General features: G+C 42.2%; 1 protein-coding gene across 1 annotated transcript in view; it reads right to left on the bottom strand.

The window, feature by feature from the left end:
• Positions 1 to 2,863: 2,863 nt before the first annotated feature.
• The window catches only part of senp7b (SUMO specific peptidase 7b), a 46,874-nt gene continuing 30,499 nt past the window's right edge, over positions 2,864 to 19,238 (bottom strand). Inside the window, exons 16-21 of the mRNA XM_060911709.1 lie at positions 18,780 to 18,859; positions 15,676 to 15,740; positions 12,820 to 12,863; positions 12,241 to 12,309; positions 3,629 to 3,779; positions 2,864 to 3,382 (exon numbers count right to left, since the gene is read on the bottom strand). Coding sequence (XP_060767692.1) covers positions 3,236 to 3,382; positions 3,629 to 3,779; positions 12,241 to 12,309; positions 12,820 to 12,863; positions 15,676 to 15,740; positions 18,780 to 18,859 — 556 coding nt within the window. The 3' untranslated portion in view covers positions 2,864 to 3,235. The remainder of the gene's footprint in view (positions 3,383 to 3,628; positions 3,780 to 12,240; positions 12,310 to 12,819; positions 12,864 to 15,675; positions 15,741 to 18,779; positions 18,860 to 19,238) is intronic.

Raw genomic sequence — 19,238 nt, 5'->3', positions numbered from 1 at the left:
AGTGAACACCTCTGGTATAGGGCTATAAATAGAAGCCTAGATTCAACTTTTAAGACTTTACCAAAAGGGATCTGTCCATAGTCTTAGTATCGGGAAAATCTGAGAACCATCATCAAAGTCTTCTTGCGGTAATTCAGGATTAGGATGGAGACACAAGGGAGGGAGGGTTAGAGCCCATCTGTGTCAGAGGACCTAATTTGGCTCTAATCTCACAGTCCAGCACTGATTAGCAAATCCACGGCAGCAGAACGCCGTGACCTCAGTCACCTGTGGTTAGGAGCGTGGCTCTGAGCGCAGACATGAACAACATCACATCTAATTATAGAGGAGACGCTCCAATCCCAACTCAATCCCTCTACTACAGGAGTTGGATTGAGAAATACACAAACATGTCTCGGACGTAGTGCTGCTTTAGTTAAGAGCATGCTGAATCTACCTTTTTTCTCTTTACAACCCCGATTCCAAAAAAGTTGGGACAAAGTACAAATTGTAAATAAAAACGGAATGCAATGATGTGGAAGTTTCAAAATTCCATATTTTATTCAGAATAGAACATAGATGACATATCAAATGTTTAAACTGAGAAAATGTATCATTTAAAGAGAAAAATTAGGTGATTTTAAATTTCATGACAACACCACATCTCAAAAAAGTTGGGACAAGGCCATGTTTCCCACTGTGAGACATCCCCTTTTCTCTTTACAACAGTCTGTAAACGTCTGGGGACTGAGGAGACAAGTTGCTCAAGTTTAGGGATAGGAATGTTAACCCATTCTTGCCTAACGTAGGATTCTAGTTGCTCCTACGTCTTAGGTCTTTTTTGTCGTATCTTCCGTTTTATGATGCGCCATATGTTTTCTATGGGTGAAAGATCTGGACTGCAGCCTGGCCAGTTCAGTACCCGGACCCTTCTTCTACGCAGCCATGATGCTGTAATTGATGCAGTATGTGGTTTGGCATTGTCATGTTGGAAAATGCAAGGTCTTCCCTGAAAGAGACGTCGTCTGGATGGGAGCATATGTTGCTCTAGAACCTGGATATACCTTTCAGCATTGATGGTGTCTTTCCAGATGTGTAAGCTGCCCATGCCACACGCACTAATCCAACCCCATACCATCAGAGATGCAGACTTCTGAACTGAGCGCTGATAACAACTTGGGTCATCCTTCTCCTCTTTAGTCTGAATGACACGGCGTCCCTGATTTCCATAAAGAACTTCAAATTTTGATTCATCTGACCACAGAACAGTTTTCCACTTTGCCACAGTCCATTTTAAATGAGCCTTGGCCCAAAGAAGACGTCTGCGCTTCTGGATCACGTTTAGATACGGCTTCTTCTTTGAACTATAGAGTTTTAGCTGGCAACGGCGGATGGTACGGTGAATTGTGTTCACAGATAATGTTCTCTGGAAATATTCCTGAGCCCATTTTGTGATTTCCAATACAGAAGCATGCCTGTATGTGATGCAGTGCCGTCTAAGGGCCCGAAGATCACGGGCACCCAGTATGGTTTTCCGGCCTTGACCCTTACGCACAGAGATTCTTCCAGATTCTCTGAATCTTTTGATGATATTATGCACTGTAGATGATATGTTCAAACTCTGCAATTTTACACTGTCGAACTCCTTTCTGATATTGCTCCACTATTTGTCGGCACAGAATTAGGGGGATTGGTGATCCTCTTCCCATCTTTACTTCTGACAGCCGCTGCCACTCCAAGATGCTCTTTTTATACCCAGTCATGTTAATGACCTATTGCCAATTGACCTAATGAGTTGCAATTTGGTCCTCCAGCTGTTCCTTTTTTGTACCTTTAACTTTTCCAGCCTCTTATTGCCCCTGTCCCAACTTTTTTGAGATGTGTTGCTGTCATGAAATTTCAAATGAGCCAATATTTGGCATGAAATTTCAAAATGTCTCACTTTCGACATTTGATATGTTGTCTATGTTCTATTGTGAATACAATATCAGTTTTTGAGATTTGTAAATTATTGCATTCCGTTTTTATTTACAATTTGTACTTTGTCCCAACTTTTTTGGAATCGGGGTTGTATTACAAATATACATTTCGTTGTCAATAAAGTGCAGCAGGGTTCAGAGTTTGATCCTTATTTCTCATGTACCATTTGCGTCTCCGTAAAATCAAAGCAGGAGGTTTTCTCTGCACTGGCATCCCACGCTACCATCCAGGGTGTATTTCCAGGATAGCCTCCACATCCACTGTAACCTTTGGCTTTGTCTTGTAACGAAGGCTGTTTCCTATAAATTCTATGGAACAGCTTTATAGTCATGACTCAAAGGCAGTTTTGAGGGAACACACAGCTGCTTTGATTATCTGCATTCAGCACAAGAAGCGACATTCATTATGGATGCAACCGGTTACATTTCCTGAAAGGTCAACCATCAGTGTAGCCACAATTAACCTCAACACGCTAAATAACTTGAACCTGCTCGTTAATTCCGAGTGGTTACATGTGGCTAACGGCCCTTTCTTCGGCACATACATGAAAAGTAGCGTGCATAGTGTGAACATGCCTCCGGTGGAGCTCGTGTGGGGGTTCATTTTAAGCAGGAAGGGCTCACATACACACGTTACACAAGCCTTCAGGGATTCATTTAAACAACCTCCCCGCACACACCCTTCTGTGATGGATGAAAAGCAGAAAGACTTTAACACAGTGAACACTGGCTGTTATTGTTTGCAGCTGTGCAAGTAATCAGAAAAAAAAACCAGCAAAATATTTAGAAGACTGGACTAAGGTTTATGATGTCTGTAAGATTCTGGAAGTGTGTGGCCACACACAGAGTTGATAATAATAATAATAATAATAATAATAATAATGATAGTCACATCTTTAGAAGCATTCCATTTCTTGCTTTATTTTTGCCTTCATATATTAAAACACAAACTATACAAATATAATAAATTAACAGGAAATACAAATATTCTTCATATCTTAGTAAAATGATGTTTCTCACTCTTACTCTTTGCACAATTTAGCATTTACACACACTAACACGCACATTATAAAATCTTTACCAAGCTGGTTTCAGCATGTTGTCGAATTACAGGAACGTGATCATGAATCACATCTTACACGCTTCAACGTACTAAAGTGTTTCCTAACGAGTCACACGTGTTAGTGCAGCATTAAAAGTTGCGGGATTGGGGGGAAACCCTAGTACAAAACATCATCCCACTAGAACAAGGCCATGATCATCAGTCCAACCCTTCATTAGCTGCTGCTCCGTAAGGCTCCGCCCACTCGGTCCTGGTACAGCTGAAGCACCAGCTCGCGGAGCTCCGCTCTCTTCCTGCGGACCTGCTGCCGTGGAAACCAGCGCTCGAGCCGAAGCGGGAGATCAAAGTGTATGACTGGATTCTGAAAAGGAAAGAAATAATTAAAAACATGGCAGAGGAGATTCAAATGCGTCTCAGATGAAACACAAACTGTTTGCACAAACATGTCAGCACAGTGCGATCTGATCTGTCTGATCTGTTCCCGGACGTCAGGATTGTCTTTAATGGCAGTATGAGCTGTCCAGGCCGGTCAGTGTGTGTGTCTATAATGTGTGTGTGTGTGTGTGTGTGTGTGTGTGTGTGTGTGTGTGTGTGTGTGTGTGCATACCTGCAGAAAACTCTCAACGTACTGCAGCAGGTAAAGTCCACAGTCACTACTGTTGTCCTGCAATGGCACTTTGCAGTGGCTCCCTTTAATGCTGTCCTTATTAAACACTCGAGGAGTTCCTCTCCGCACCTCCCACTCCACCTGGAGGTACCTGAGTGGGTGGAGCATAGGGACAAGTAAATTTGGGTGTGTTCCCATTATCTATAATACAAATATAATATTAGAATATTTCATTTCGAGTTTGAGTAAAACAGTATGAACACAGTGTATCTCTCGGTCTAGTTCAGTACACACAACCACAATCATGGGGAAGACTGCTGACTTGACTGTTGTCCAGAAGATGATCACTGATGCCCTCCACAAGGAGGGTAAGCCACAAAAGGTCATTGCTGAAAAGGGTGGCTGGAAAAGGTGCGCAAGCAACAGGGATGGCCGCAGTCTTGAGAGGATTGTCAAGAAAAGTTGATTCTAAGTTGATTGAAAAGTGTTCCTAATATCAAGCTACTCCTGAGCCAGAGACAATGTCAGAAGTGTCTTATCTGGGCTAAGGAGAGAAAGAAATGGACTGTTGCTCAGTGGTCCAAAGTCCTCTTTTCAGATGAAAGTACATTTTGCATTTAATTTGGAAATCACGGTTCTAGAGTCTGGAGGAAGAGTGGAGAGGCACAGAATCCAAGGTGTTTGAAGCCCAGTGTGAAGTTTCCACAGTCTGTGATGATTTGGGGTGCCATGTCATCTGCTGGCGTTGGTCCACTGTATTTTATCAAGTCCAAAGTCAACACAGCCATCTACCAGGAGATTTTAGAGCACTTCATGCTTCCATCTGCTGACGAGCTTTTTGGAGATGCTGATTTCCTTTTCCAGCAGGACTTAGCACCTACCCACAGTGCCAAAACTACTACCAAATGGTTTGCTGACCATGATATTACTGTGTTTGATTGGCCAGCCAACTTGCCTGACCTGAACCCCATAGAGAATCTACGGGGTATTGTCAAGAGGAAGATGAGAAACACCCGACCCAAAAATACAGATACGCTGAAGGCCACTATCAAAGCAACCTGGGCTTCAATAACACCTCAGCAGTGCCACAGGCTGATCACCTCCATGCCACACCGCATTGATACAGTAATTCATGGTAAAGGACCCCCAACCAAGTATTGAGTGTATAAATGAATATACTTTTCAGAAGTTGGACATTTCTGTATTGTAAATCCTTTTTTTGATTGATCTTAGGGAATATTCTAATAATTTGAGATACTGGATTTCTGATTTTCATGAGCTATAAGCCATAATCATCAAAATTAAAACAAGAAAGGCTTTAAATATTTCACTTTACATGTAATGAATATAGAATATATGAAAGTTTACCTTTTTGAATTAAATTATGAAAAAAAGGAACTTTTTCATGGTATTCAAATTTTTTTGAGATGCACCAGTACACTGTACATTCTTCTAAATACATTTCATTTTTTTAATCTGACCCAGAAAATAAACGTGCATTTTTGCTGGCATCACGTTGCTCTGATTCCTCGCAAACTCTCCGAAAAGCGTGTGCACACAAGTAACACCCCCCCCCACGCGTGCGCACACAAACGTGTCTCCGAAGTGCTCATCTCCTGCCAAATCTCCTGTTTTTACAGCTGTTCGTTTTTGATTTGGCGGTTTGTATCTGATGAATATGAATTGCACCACGATGCACATCGGCATGTTCCATCTCAGACCCACATGTGTGGGATAAAAACAAATCACATCAAGAACACCCCAAAGGCGATTTAAAAAAAAACGAGTTGTTTTCAAGCCTGAAGACATTATTTTTGTAGCAGACAACTGGTGCTGTTCTGGATTTGACTGTCACAGGAACAGTTCTCCAGAAATTCTGCTAGCAAACATTTAACAGTTGTTCCACAAAATCGAGTCGTACATGAGCTGATAGTCGCCAACTCGGTGCTACGCGTCTCATCTATCAGCCATGTATGACGAGGTTGAGTGGAATAACTGTTTTGTTCGATGCACATTCACTGGATTTTGAGGAATGGAGCATTTTTATTTTTTGCAAATTCGATAAATAAAAACTTGATACAAAACGTCCGACAAAATCATTTCTGCTTAGAATGTAAAGAAACCGGCAAAATGACAGGAACAATTTGTGAAAAATGCGATAATTCTTGAAAAATAAAAAAAGACACATTCTTACCATCAAATACTTTCATTCCATATTTTGCTGTGGTTTTTTTTGTCTTTTGTTTTCGAGTAGTTTTTATTTCATCCTTGGTTGGTTCAACAACACGCTCCACCATTTTGTTTTTCTCTACTCACAGTATAGACCCCTTTCACTGACGTCACCCGAAACCGGAAGTAAACAGACCCTGCGCCATTTTGGAAGACCAACAAACTCGTGATTAGGGGGAAATAACAACAGCGGTATGTGAACCCACGAGAATAAAGTGGAGTGGCAAACGACTTAAACAAACAAATCTGAGCTGTTTTATTTATGATTTATTGGCCCAACAGTAGACTTGAAAGAAACCTGTGTGAGACTTGGCAAAAAACTGTGGATATAATGGATAAGTCTGTGCATGATCTGTGGACACTTTTGCCGCTTTTCCACTACAAACGCGGCTGAGCCGTGCCGTGCCGAGTCGAGCTGAGTGGGGCTGTTGGAGTTGCATTTCGACTACAACCGCGCTGAACCGTGCTGGCTGGAAGTGGGTGGACACATTGGGTGGAGTTAGCGAAAGTGGGTGGACGTCACGTGATGTCGTTAAGCAGCGCAAACAGTGACATCAGTGACAGTGGCGGAACAAGTCAGAGCCGGGCCGGGGGCGGGGCAAATGACCGGGCCCTTTATTAAAGCTTATCATAACATCATTTTAGGCTACAAAATGTCCGCAACTGCGGTGTTTACCAATTTCAACACTACCGGGTGCAACTATGTTATTTAGTACATCAAGTCCTTCAAACGAACATGTAACTCAGAAACAAAAAACATTAGGATACTGTACATGGCTCATAATAAAACATCAATAGCCTATACTGCGCACATTATTTGAAGGGCATACGAATGAGCGCTCAGAGGTTGCAACGGTGACAGGAAGAGTCAGAAATAAAAGGAGGGCGGTGCAAACCTCACTGAATGCACTGTGTTTACCAATTTCAACACTACGGGGTGCAACTATGTTATTTTGTACATTAAGTCCTTCAAACGAACATGTAACTCAGAAACAAAAAAAAAACATTAGGCGACATACTGTACATGGCTCATAATAAAACATCAATAGCCTACTGCGCGCATTATTTGAAGGGCATACGACGAGCCTTGCGCTCCGCGAACTCGTCCACGATGCTCTGTATGTCACTGATTCAGTGATCTTTTAAGCGGTAGTCTCACGACCCGAATAGTAAACAATAAACATGGAGGACATGGAGTCGTTAGTGTTGCTGGTCTTGGTGCTGTGGCTTGTTGTCACCGACAACGCCAACAGATACTGGCAAGAGCGTATAGATGAGGCGAGGCGCATAAGGCTTCAGAAATTCTCGTAATTCGTAATTATTCTTCTTCCGGGTTTACGGTGTTTACAGATCCCAGCGCGCTCGCGGGGCATGTGTGGGCATGTGAGGACACTCCTCCTCACCAATCAGTGCACAGGGGAGTGTCTGCTCACGCCCCCAACCTCACTCGGCACGGCTTGGCTCGCTTCAGCCCCACTCCAAAACGGTGCGAGTTTTAGGGGCTAAGCAGGGCTGAAACGAGCTGAGTCGTGCTGGTTTTTGGTAGTCGAAACGCGAGCCATGTCGGGCTGAAGTGAGCTGAAGCGAGCTGAAAAAGGGTAGTGGAAAAGGGCCATTTGAGGTAAGCAAACGCAAGAAATTCAGATTTAAAACATGCTAAATTGGCCCCAAGTTGATAACTGTATGAGGAGCAAGCCTCCCAGACTTCTACAATTTAATAATAATTATAATTTAGGATGGTTTGGGGCTTGCTCGCTGCTGCCAGGTTGGTTGTTGAGTAGCCTGACTGTTTTTTTTTTTTCTTGCGTGTGGTATCATTGTTGACGCGAGGTTGTTTTTTGAACATGCCAATGCGGACACGATTTCCCCTGATGAGTTATGACTTCAGACGCGATGCGTGTGTGGAGGTGTGGAGTCCGCGTGATATGTGCGTAAGATAGGCTTCTTATGTGTTTGGAGATCCGCGCTCCGAGACAAGCGCAAGCACCCCCCCCCCCCCCCCCCAAGGGAAAAAAAGGGACACCCCGAAAATATCGGCATAGTTCGAACACTGAGTGTAGGCACTGGGTGTAAACAACAAATAGTTCACAATGTCTGGGTAGCAAACAGATGGCAGAATTGGTGTCAGGTCGTCCTTATGTTTCCATTCTCCCTTGCCGCGAGTCTTATCATATGGGTCAAACCCATCAATCACAGCCAGTTTCTCCACATACCGTGCCCTTTCTGCAGCTGGTAACGTACTCACATAACCAGAATTATCATCCATCGTGTCACTTTACTCTCGCTCGTACTTTGTTTTATATTGTGAGTGCATGTACTTGGTCTTCCAATATGGCGCCTAACAAAATCTCGCGGCGCGGTGACGTCATGTGAAAGGGGTCTATATGAGCTGATAGCCTAGTAGTAGAGTAGCCAATGAGAGCGCGCGATTGCTCATATCCAGTGAATGTGGATAGAAAATTTGAATATTAAGAGATTTTTTGAAATATTCAACAATCCAAAGTTACCATGTTGACAAGACGTGCCCCTTGCTGTGAAACATACAGTCACTGGAAAAAGAAATTATTGAAATGTTCTTTATCAGGGCCAAAATACAACAATTGTGTGGTTTCCCAAAAAGTAAACCAACATTAGAACCCAGGTGGGAAAAAAATAAGTACAATCTTCCTACTTTCACAGTCATTAAGAGAGTAATTAGCAGCTAGGCGATACTAATGAAATGCACAAGACTAGTTAATCATCAAGAACTGTAACTACATCTATTAAAACAGAACTTGGGCAGTTCTACATCATACCAAAAGGAAAGGACCGGAGTTATGACCTCCGAGAAGTAATTGTTGCTGTTCTTCAATCAAGGAAGGGTTATAAGGCCATCTCCAAACAATCTGAAATACACCATTCTACAGTGAGGAGGACTGTTTACAATCCTGCAATGGAGAGCCTTTGAGACATTTGCCAATATTCCTTGGAGTAGGCATCCCAGCAAATTCAGGCAAACCTCAGACCTATTAAAGCTCAGAGTATTTAAAAAAAAAAAAACCTGGGGAACTTGCAGTAATTGAGACAACAATTAACTCCACTTTATATCAACAGCTGGGATGAAATTGGGTCATGCAACACGACAATGATCTCAAGCACACCAGCAAATCAACATCTGAATGAATAAAGAAGACAAAATGAAGGTGCTGGAATGGCTAAATCAAAGTCCAGACCTCAACCCCAGGGTGAGATCTCAAGACAGCTGTGCATATATGAATTCCCTCAACAATGTTGGAAATATAACAGGCCAAAATTTCTCCACAATGATGTCAAAGACTGATAAAACAGGCGAGGGCCTTTTTGTGCGGAGTTTGCATGTTCTCCCCGTGTCCGCGTGGGTTTCCTCCGGGTACTCCGGTTTCCCCCACAGTCCAAAGACATGCAGGTTAGGTTAACTGGTGACTCTAAATTGAGCGTAGGTGTGAATGTGAGTGTGAATGGTTGTCTGTGTCTATGTGTCAGCCCTGTGATGACCTGGCGACTTGTCCAGGGTGTACCCCGCCTTTCGCCCGTAGTCAGCTGAGATAGGCTCCAGCTTGCCCGCGACCCTGCACAGGATAAACGGTTATAGATAATGGATGGATGGATGTATTGTTGCTACATGTTACTGAATTATACGGTGTACTTATTTTTTTCTACCTGGTTTCTGAATGTTGGTTTAATTTTTGGAAAAAATTACCACATATTGAAACCTGTTGCATTTTTGTTGTTTTTTTTTGTCACCTTATGCCGCTTTTCCACTACCAACGCGGCTGAGTTATGGCTGGGCTGGGCCGTGCCGTGCCGAGTTGGGCTGAGTCGAGCTGAGTGGGGCTGTTGGAGTTGCATTTCGACTACAACCGCGCTGAACCGTGCTGGCTGGAAGTGGGTGGACACATTGGGTGGAGTTAGCGAAAGTGGGTGGACGTCACGTGATGTCGTTAGGCGGCGCAAACAGTGACATCAGTGATCTTTTAAGCAGTAGTCTCACGACCCGGATAGTAAACAATAAACATGGAGGACATGGAGTCGTTAGTGTTGCTGGTCTTGGTGCTGTGGCTTGTTGTCACTGACAACGCCAACAGATACTGGCAAGAGCGTATAGATGAGGCGAGGCGCATAAGGCTTCAGAAATTCTCATAATTCGTAATTCTTTTTCTTCCGGGTTTACGGTGTTTACAGATCCCAGCGTGCTCGCGGGGCGCGTGAGGACACTCCTCCTCACCAATCAGTGCACAGGGGAGTGTCTCCTCACGCCCCTAGCCCCACTCGGCTTGGTTTGGCTCGCTTCAGCCCCACTCCAAAACCGTGCAAGTTTTGGGTGCTGAGTAGGGCTGAAGCGAGCTGAGTCGTGCTGCTCTAAGGTAGTCGAAACGCGAGCCGTGTCGGGCTGAAGTGAGCTGAAAAAGGGTAGTGGAAAAGGGCCATTAGATTATGTTTGTTTACAGAGGTTGGTGAGGACCACACAATTGTTAGAATTGTTGTACCTTTTGTAATTAGAAATGAGATTTCAGTAAAAACCCACTTCAGTCAGTGATGAGTTGGAAAACACGAGCTGAGCTTCGCGCTTCAGGATTTAAAACCTCTTTCTGGAACGGAACACCTCAGGCTGCTTTCACATATCCAGGTGCATCTCAAACAATTAAAATATTGTGAAAAAGTTAAACATTTTCCATCAGTTATTTAAAAAAGGGAAAATTTAATAGTCTAGACTCATTACACATAAACTAAAATGTTTTGAGCATTTTTCTATTTTAATTTTGATAATTATTCTTCGAAAGAAGAAGAATAAATATGGCCTACAGCGCAAAAAATGTCACAAAACATCTCAAAGTAGAATATTTCATTTCATTTCCGTGTATCTCTTGCACTAATTCAGTAAACTCAATCACAGTCATGAGGAAGACTGCTGATTTGACGGTTGTCCAGAAGACGATCATCGACTCCCTCCACAAGGAGAGTAAGCCACAGAAGGACAATGCTGAAAAGGCTGGCTGGAAAAGGTGCACAAGCAACAGGGATGAGCGCAGCCTTGAGAGGATTGTCAAAAAAAGTTGATTCAAGAACTTGGGAGAGCTTCACAAGGAGTGGACTGAGGCTGGTGTCAGTGCATCAAGAGCCACCACGCACAGACGTCTTCAGGGAAGGGACTACAACTGTCTCATTCCTAATATCAAGCTACTCCTGAACCAGAGACAATGTCAGAAGCGTCTTACCTGGGCTAAGGAGAGAAAGGACTGTTGCTGCTCAGTGGTCCAAAGTCCTCTTTTCAGTAAATTTTGCATTTCATTAGGAAATCAAGGTCTTAGAGTCTGGAGGAAGAGTGGAGAGGCACAGATTCCAAAGTGTTTGAAATCCAGTGTGAAGTTTCCACAGTCTGTGATGATTTGGAGTGCCATGTCACCTGCTTGTGTTGGCCCACTGTGTTTTATCAAGTCCAAAGTCAATGCAGTGTCTACCAGGAGATTTTAGAGCACTTCATGTTTCCGTCTACTGACAAGCTTTATGGAGATGCTGATTTCCTTTTCCAGCAGGACTTAGCACCTGCCCACAGTGCCAAAACTACTACCAAATGACTTGCTGACTACGATATTACTGTGTTTGATTGGCCAGCCAACTCGCCTGACCTGAACCCCAGACAGAATCTATGGGGTATTGTCAAGAGGAAGATGAGAAACACCTGACCTAAAAATACAGAGGAGCTGAAGGCCACTATCAAAGCAACCTGGGCTTCAATAACACCTCAACAGTGCCGTAGGCTGATCGCCTCCACACCACGCCATACTGATGCAGTAATTCGTGGTAAAGGACCCCTACCAAGCACTAAGTGTATAAATGAACATACTTTTCAGAAATTGGACATTTCTGTATTGTAAATCCTTTTTTGATTGATCTTAGGAAATATTCTATTAATTTGAGATACTGGATTTCTGATTTTCATGAGCTATAAACCATAATCATCAAAATTAAAACAAACAAAAAAAAGGCTTGAAATATTTCTTCACAATATTCTAATAGTTTTTAAATGCCCCTGTCCAGTGTTTAAAGCGTTTGAATGGAACCCTAGCATGTTCTCCCTCACAGAAGAGCAACAAATCTATTTTTCTCCAATTTGGCCTGGATAAACGGACTAACAGGTGTGAAAACGCCCTTGGAGTTGATCAGGATTAGCAAATACGTCACCGTTAACTATTCTATTAAATCCTGGCATTCCTCAGGGTTATGTGCTGAGCCCAATGTTATGTTGCAGCCACTTTGTACAAGTCGTTGAGGTCATTAGTGAGAACTCAAAAGTCAAAATAATTTGAATATAATTATCTGTGGTACACGACGTAACCTGCAGTACATTTTTACAGCAAACTCACTCTTGCAACAGTGTGTAGATGTGATTGTGGTAGGACAGCTTCAGAGAGTCCATGATCAGAATGCAAGGCCTAGAAAGAGAGAGGAGAGACAGAGAGAGAATAATCAGATCAACGCTCACCCTACACACCTCCCTCTGCTGTTTAAGAGCTGGATTTGCTGAAGCCACATGTGTGGAACTCCGCCATGTGCACATAGTAACAAACAGGCTAAGTATGTACCTGGTAATGCTTTACCCTCAGTGATAGCCAACCCTTTTTTTTTTGTTAATTGATTTATTTCAAGTTACCAGCCTTCCCACACATGAACATAGCGTTTAAACATGTTTGGCGATGCAAGATCTCGCATTAATACCACATTTTTTTTTGTTTATTTCCAGAAACGCAGCTGTTCTGGGTGAAAGCGGTGGAGGGGGCCTTCAGAGACAGTTCAGTTTCATGTGAGGATTTCTCACACAGCAAAAATATTGGCGTAAACAATTCATTCTTGAATATAAAGCTACAATTGAACCGAAGAGTTCAGTAAAAATACTTTTGAATAAATTGACATGAAATAGAGGCGGTTCTTTTAAGCTCTCCTACCTCCTGGTGACCATGTTCCTCTGGCAGGTGAGCACCGTGCAGTCCTGAAAACACACACACACAGTGTCAAAAATAAAACGTCACGTGACCAAGAAACCAATAGATGAGTATATTGTTAAATTGTTTCATCTTTATAGATGTGTGCACGATAATTACTGAATCAGCTCGACAGCATCACAATGTCCAGTGGTGTTTACCCTGAAGCTGTATTTCAGATACAGAATATACACTGATCGGACACTTTAACAGGAACTTATTGCTGTTTCTAAGATCCCTGTTCTTGGCTGCAGGACTGGAACCCAATATGTTCTTCTGCTGTTGCATGCCGAGATGCTTTTCTGCTCACCACGGTTGTAAAGAGTGATTACATGAGTTACTATATCCTTCCTGGCAAAAAAAAAAAAAGCTCGAACCAATCTATCCATTTTTTCTGACCCTCTCTTATCAACAAGGCGTTTGTTTCCACCCACAGAACTGTCACTCGCTCACTCACTCAGTGTTTTTTGTTTTTCGCACCATTCTGTGTAAACTCTACAGACTGTTGTGTGTGAAAACCCCAGGAGATCAGCAGTTTCTGAAATACTCAAACCAGTCCATCTGGCTCAAACCAACACCCATGCCACAGTGAAAGAAAGTCACACTTTTTCACAGATTTGTATCGGTGTGATTTGATGCACGGTGCTGCAGCCAAGCGACTGGCTGATTAGAGAACTGCCTAAAACAAAAGAGCAGGCGTTCCTAATAAAGTGGCCGGTGAGTGAATACAACCCCGATTCCAAAAAAGTTGGGACAAAGTACAAATTGTAAATAAAAACGGAATGCAATAATTTACAAATCTCAAAAACTGATATTGTATTCATAATAGAACATAGACAACATATCAAATGTCGAAAGTGAGACATTTTGAAATTTCATGCCAAATATTGGCTCATTTGAAATTTCATGACAGCAACACATCTCAAAAAAGTTGGGACAGGGGCAATAAGAGGCTGGAAAAGTTAAAGGTACAAAAAAGGAACAGCTGGAGGACCAAATTGCAACTCATTAGGTCAATTGGCAATAGGTCATTAACATGACTGGGTATAAAAAGAGCATCTTGGAGTGGCAGCGGCTCTCAGAAGTAAAGATGGGAAGAGGATCACCAATCCCCCTAATTCTGCGCCGACAAATAGTGGAGCAATATCAGAAAGGAGTTCGACAGTGTAAAATTGCAAAGAGTTTGAACATATCATCATCTCCAGTGCATAATATCATCAAAAGATTCAGAGAATCTGGAAGAATCTCTGTGCGTAAGGGTCAAGGCCGGAAAACCATACCGGGTGCCCGTGATCTTCGGGCCCTTAGACGGCACTGCATCACATACAGGCATGCTTCTGTATTGGAAATCACAAAATGGGCTCAGGAATATTTCCAGAGAACATTATCTGTGAACACAATTCACCGTGCCATCCGCCGTTGCCAGCTAAAACTCTATAGTTCAAAGAAGAAGCCGTATCTAAACACGATCCAGAAGCGCAGACGTCTTCTCTGGGCCAAGGCTCATTTAAAATGGACTGTGGCAAAGTGGAAAACTGTTCTGTGGTCAGACGAATCAAAATTTGAAGTTCTTTATGGAAATCAGGGACGCCGTGTCATTCGGACTAAAGAGGAGAAGGACGACCCGAGTTGTTATCAGCGCTCAGCTCAGAAGCCTGCATCTCTGATGGTATGGGGTTGCATTAGTGCGTGTGGCATGGACAGCTTACACATCTGGAAAGACACCATCAATGCTGAAAGGTATATCCAGGTTCTAGAGCAACATATGCTCCCATCCAGACGACGTCTCTTTCAGGGAAGACCTTGCATTTTCCAACATGACAATGCCAAACCACATACTGCATCAATTACAGCATCATGGCTGCGTAGAAGAAGGGTCCGGGTACTGAACTGGCCAGTCTGCAGTCCAGATCTTTCACCCATAGAAAACATTTGGCGCATCATAAAACGGAAGATACGACAAAAAAGACCTAAGACAGTTGAGCAACTAGAATCCTACATTAGACAAGAATGGGTTAACATTCCTATCCCTAAACTTGAGCAACTTGTCTCCTCAGTCCCCAGACGTTTACAGACTGTTGTAAAGAGAAAAGGGGATGTCTCACAGTGGGAAACATGGCCTTGTCCCAACTTTTTTGAGATGTGTTGCTGTCATGAAATTTAAAATCACCTAATTTTTCTCTTTAAAATGATACATTTTCTCAGTTTAAACATTTGATATGTCATCTATGTTCTATTCTGAATAAAATATGGAATTTTGAAACTTCCACATCATTGCATTCTGTTTTTATTTATAATTTGTACTTTGTCCCAATTTTTTTGGAATTGGGGTTGTATTTTGCATTGGCAAGAGACTCATACAGTATTGAGATTTTATTACGTTGCTAAAACGTGAGTAGGGAAAAATCAACATCTTTTTATGTTTCTAGCATACCAGCATATAATCCCTGATTAGGTGCATCGAAAAGACAGCATGTTGAGACTTTAGCCAACTACGCCATTTGGGAAAATTCCCAAAACTTTAAATTTATTGGGCGACACCCACCATTTTCTTCAGCTTAACGATGACGTTCTCCTGTAAATACTGCCTCAATAAAGCAGCAATAAATAAACTTTGCTTTTATGGAATGATTATAAGATCAATATTTATTGCTTGCATTTGTTTGTGCTTTTCTATAAAGAACACATTTCCAGAGGTTTGGGAAGGATCCAAGGTTTTCAGAGGCAGTCCTTAAAAAAACCCTGTGTGTGTGTGTGTGTGTGTGTGTGTGTGTGTGTGTGTGTGTGTGTGTGTGTGTGTGTGTGTGTGTGGTGTTTTACCGGAAGATTGGTGGATTTAAGAGTGCTGTCCTTTGGTTTGCCCTTTGGATCATCAACCGAACTTTCTGCAAACACCAACACAAAAACGGTTTATAGGGTGAGGTTTACCGTTATGAGTCACTGAGTGAATTATTAACCTAAGACCGTTGATTGTCGTGTCTTGACAAGTCATGGTTTGCAAGCGCACTGAAATATTTAGATTTCCTGGACAATAAGATACTCGGGGGGGGGGGGGGGGGGGGGATGCATGCTGAGAACTGAGGTTTCACTATAACTACTAATATTTATTTGAAAAATGCTTTTCGTTAAGTCCAAAATGCCAGTGTGTTTTATTATATATATATATATATATATATATATATATATATATATATATGTGTGTGTGTGACATCTCACCGAATCCAGGGACGCATGTCGGCCGAAACGAATCCGAGATAATCGCAAAAGAAGCATTTTTTTTCGAAATTTGTGATTTTTGTTTTTTTCTATCATGTGCAAGTTGAGATCTTGAAGAATGCAATCAGTATTTCAGATAATAGATTGTTTTGTTGGAAAAGCATACATTTTTTGTTGCAAATTGTCTCATTTTTGTCAGGACTGTAGCCTGCTGGGGGGTGTGGGTAAATTACCATATGGGCCATTCACATGATGATTTAAGTCTTTTGGGGTTTTTTTTCGCGAATCAGCTGTATGATACGAGCTGAGCTCGTGGCTACTTAAGCTGCATACAGGCGTGTAATTTCACTATTTAATGAGCAAGCTAAACAGAGCGCAGAGGAGCTGAAACACCGCGAAGCAAACAGACACACGGTATTTACATCGGAGATAACCATTTCTAGCAAAAAAAAAAAACGCAACCTCATTTTACAGATTGAATGGAATACTTGAATAATCGGATGATACACGGACCGTTCTAGGATTACATTCCATCGGAGGCATTGGTGTGTGCAAGGCGCCGTTTCTCTTTCTGATGGGGTGAGTTTATTAATCTAAGGCTGTGTGGTTATTTTTGCATGTAACGGAGAGTGTTGTGGTTTGGGTAAGCTTAGGTCACAACCAGACGTACGATTTTTTGGCCGTGCAATTTTTGGCGTTTCCCAAATCGCTGCGTTTTTTTTTTTTGTTCAAGGAGAAAGACGCGCGTTGGCCGTAAGTTTGTCTTGCAACCTGAAAAAACCGTAAGCGCCCGTAGAGTTTCTTTGACATGACAAAGAACCTCTGCGGCCGGTCTGCGGCTCGAAAATCAGCACGTCACACGCACGCTCTCGTGCGTTTCATGCGCGCCCTCCGTGCGTTTCTTGTGCGCCCTCCATGCGTTTCTTGCGTTTTTTGCGTGTAGACCGGCTGTAGGAGCACGGTACGGCCGGTTGTGACCGAGGCTTTACATGAAACTAGTGTTGTGTTAGTTGTGTCATCATCGTGCTATCTTTCTTTCTTACGGTGTGAGTAATTTTTCAACCACAAAACGTTAAAGTATACTTTAGGACTTATTTTTTTACTTCATAATTGTGTTGGGCATACTTTGCATGGAAGGAAAATTGACGTGGTGATCTTTGTTTACATGAAAGTAGTATCGTGCTAGCTAGTAGGGGGTAGGGCTTTCCTTAATATCATGCAAATGAGCACCATTATGTGCCCGCCCTGCACCCAGAGTAGCTGAGATGGAAAACTTTGAGGGCGATTTTCTCCCTTTTCTGTTTTAAGAAGTATACACTTTCAAAAGGCCACACATTCTTCAAATATTGTCAGATCTCCACATGGAAGGCATCATTGGAAAGCTTAGAAACTGTACTTTCTGAATCTGTCAATAACTCAAAATGCCCCCGGGCAGACATGTGTCCCTGGATTCTGTTTTCTGACACATACATACACACACATATATATATATATATATATATATATATATATATATATATATATATATATATTCATTCCACGGAATCGAGTTGTACATGAGCTGACAGCCGACGAGGCACGTAACACCGAATTTGACGAGATTGAGTGGAATAACTGTTCTATTCTATCCACATTCACTGGATTTTGAGAAACGTTGCATGTTTATTTTTATCTTTTGCAAATTCGAGAAACAAAAAAAAACCTTGTACAAAACGCCTGACAAAATCATTTCCGCTCAGAATGTAAACAAACCGGCGAAATGACAGGAGCAATTTGTGAAAAATGCGATAATAATAATTCTTGAAAATTTTTTTAAAAACATACGTTCTTACCATCAAATACTTTTATTCCATATTTTGTTGCTTTTCTGTGATTTTGTTTTCGAGCAGTCTTTATTTCGTCCTCGGTTGGTTCAGCAACACGCCCCGCCATTTTGTTTTTCTCTACTCATGGTATATGAGCTGATAGCCTTGTAGTAGAGTAGCCAATCAGGGCACGCGATTGCTCATATAAAGTGAATGCGGAGAGAATAAAATCGTAACTTCTCCCGTAGTGATACTGGTGATAGCTACAGTTTGGGTCAGAAGCTTACATACACCGATATGAATATCATGGCAATATTGGGATTTCAATTATTTCTTGAACTGCGGCAGAACGATGGTAGGACGCACATTTCTCATCGAAACAAATGGGGAAAAAAAAAGAATATTTTGGGTTTTCTGAAATCAACATTGAGTTGAATTATAAATACAGAGTAAAAAAATTAAACAGAAAACAGACAGTTCAAAGAAATCCTTGAAAGCCTAATATTGCCATGGCATTCATGTCAGTGTATTTAAACGTCTGACTGCAACTGTAGCACCACACACTTGTTTGTTTGTTTTTTAAATGTTTTTATTTTGCATATCATTTCCTGTTTGTCCGAGCTGTAACAGGTGCCGTGTGAATGAATGTGAGAATGAGAAAACGCAGTGCAGGGTGACGGAGATGGATTTTTGGAATAAATGGAATAAATGAGTGTATGAGGAAGCGTGTGTTCCAGTCTCTCTGTGACTGTATGCGTTTACATCATCTCATCATTTCAGACCGAAACGGGATGTTCTTCCACCTCTGGGAGGCATCCAAACCACATGTAGGGAACAAGGCTGCTGAAAGTAATTAGATTAGACGAGTGTGTGTGTGTGTGTGTGTGTGTGTGTCTAGAGCACCTGTTTGGCTTTTCTTCCACGGCACGCACTCGGTTTGCAGCAGACCTGGAAAACAGATCACTACCAGGTACCAGTGGGCTCTGGGGGGAGGGTGGGAAAGAGTGAGAGAAAGAGAAAGAGAGAGAGAGAGAGAGAGAGAGAGAGGGTGAGAAAAACAAACAGTCTCACACACACACAGACACATAATGTCCAGATTATAACCTCAACAGAGAGTGTACATTCTGCAGGACTCACAGTCCAAACTGAAGTATAATCAACAGCTAAAACATCTGGACACACTGTTAATGTTTGTGTGTAAAATGTCCACTTGTTTTGTTTTTTTTCCCCCCTTCCATTATCGTTCGTCTCATTTGCCCCCATGTCTCTAAGCAGCAAGATGACTTCATCGAAAGCGCCAGTCAAACATGCTTTTCCATGTTCTCTTTCCCGACTGAGAAAGAGGACGTGTTGCAAAAACCC

Source organism: Neoarius graeffei, chromosome 27 (assembly GCF_027579695.1).
Source record: "Neoarius graeffei isolate fNeoGra1 chromosome 27, fNeoGra1.pri, whole genome shotgun sequence".
In the NCBI taxonomy this organism is placed as follows: Eukaryota; Metazoa; Chordata; class Actinopteri; order Siluriformes; family Ariidae; genus Neoarius; species Neoarius graeffei.
The sequence above is the reverse complement of the archived record's forward strand: the minus strand, read 5'-3'. Positions and strand labels throughout refer to the sequence as shown.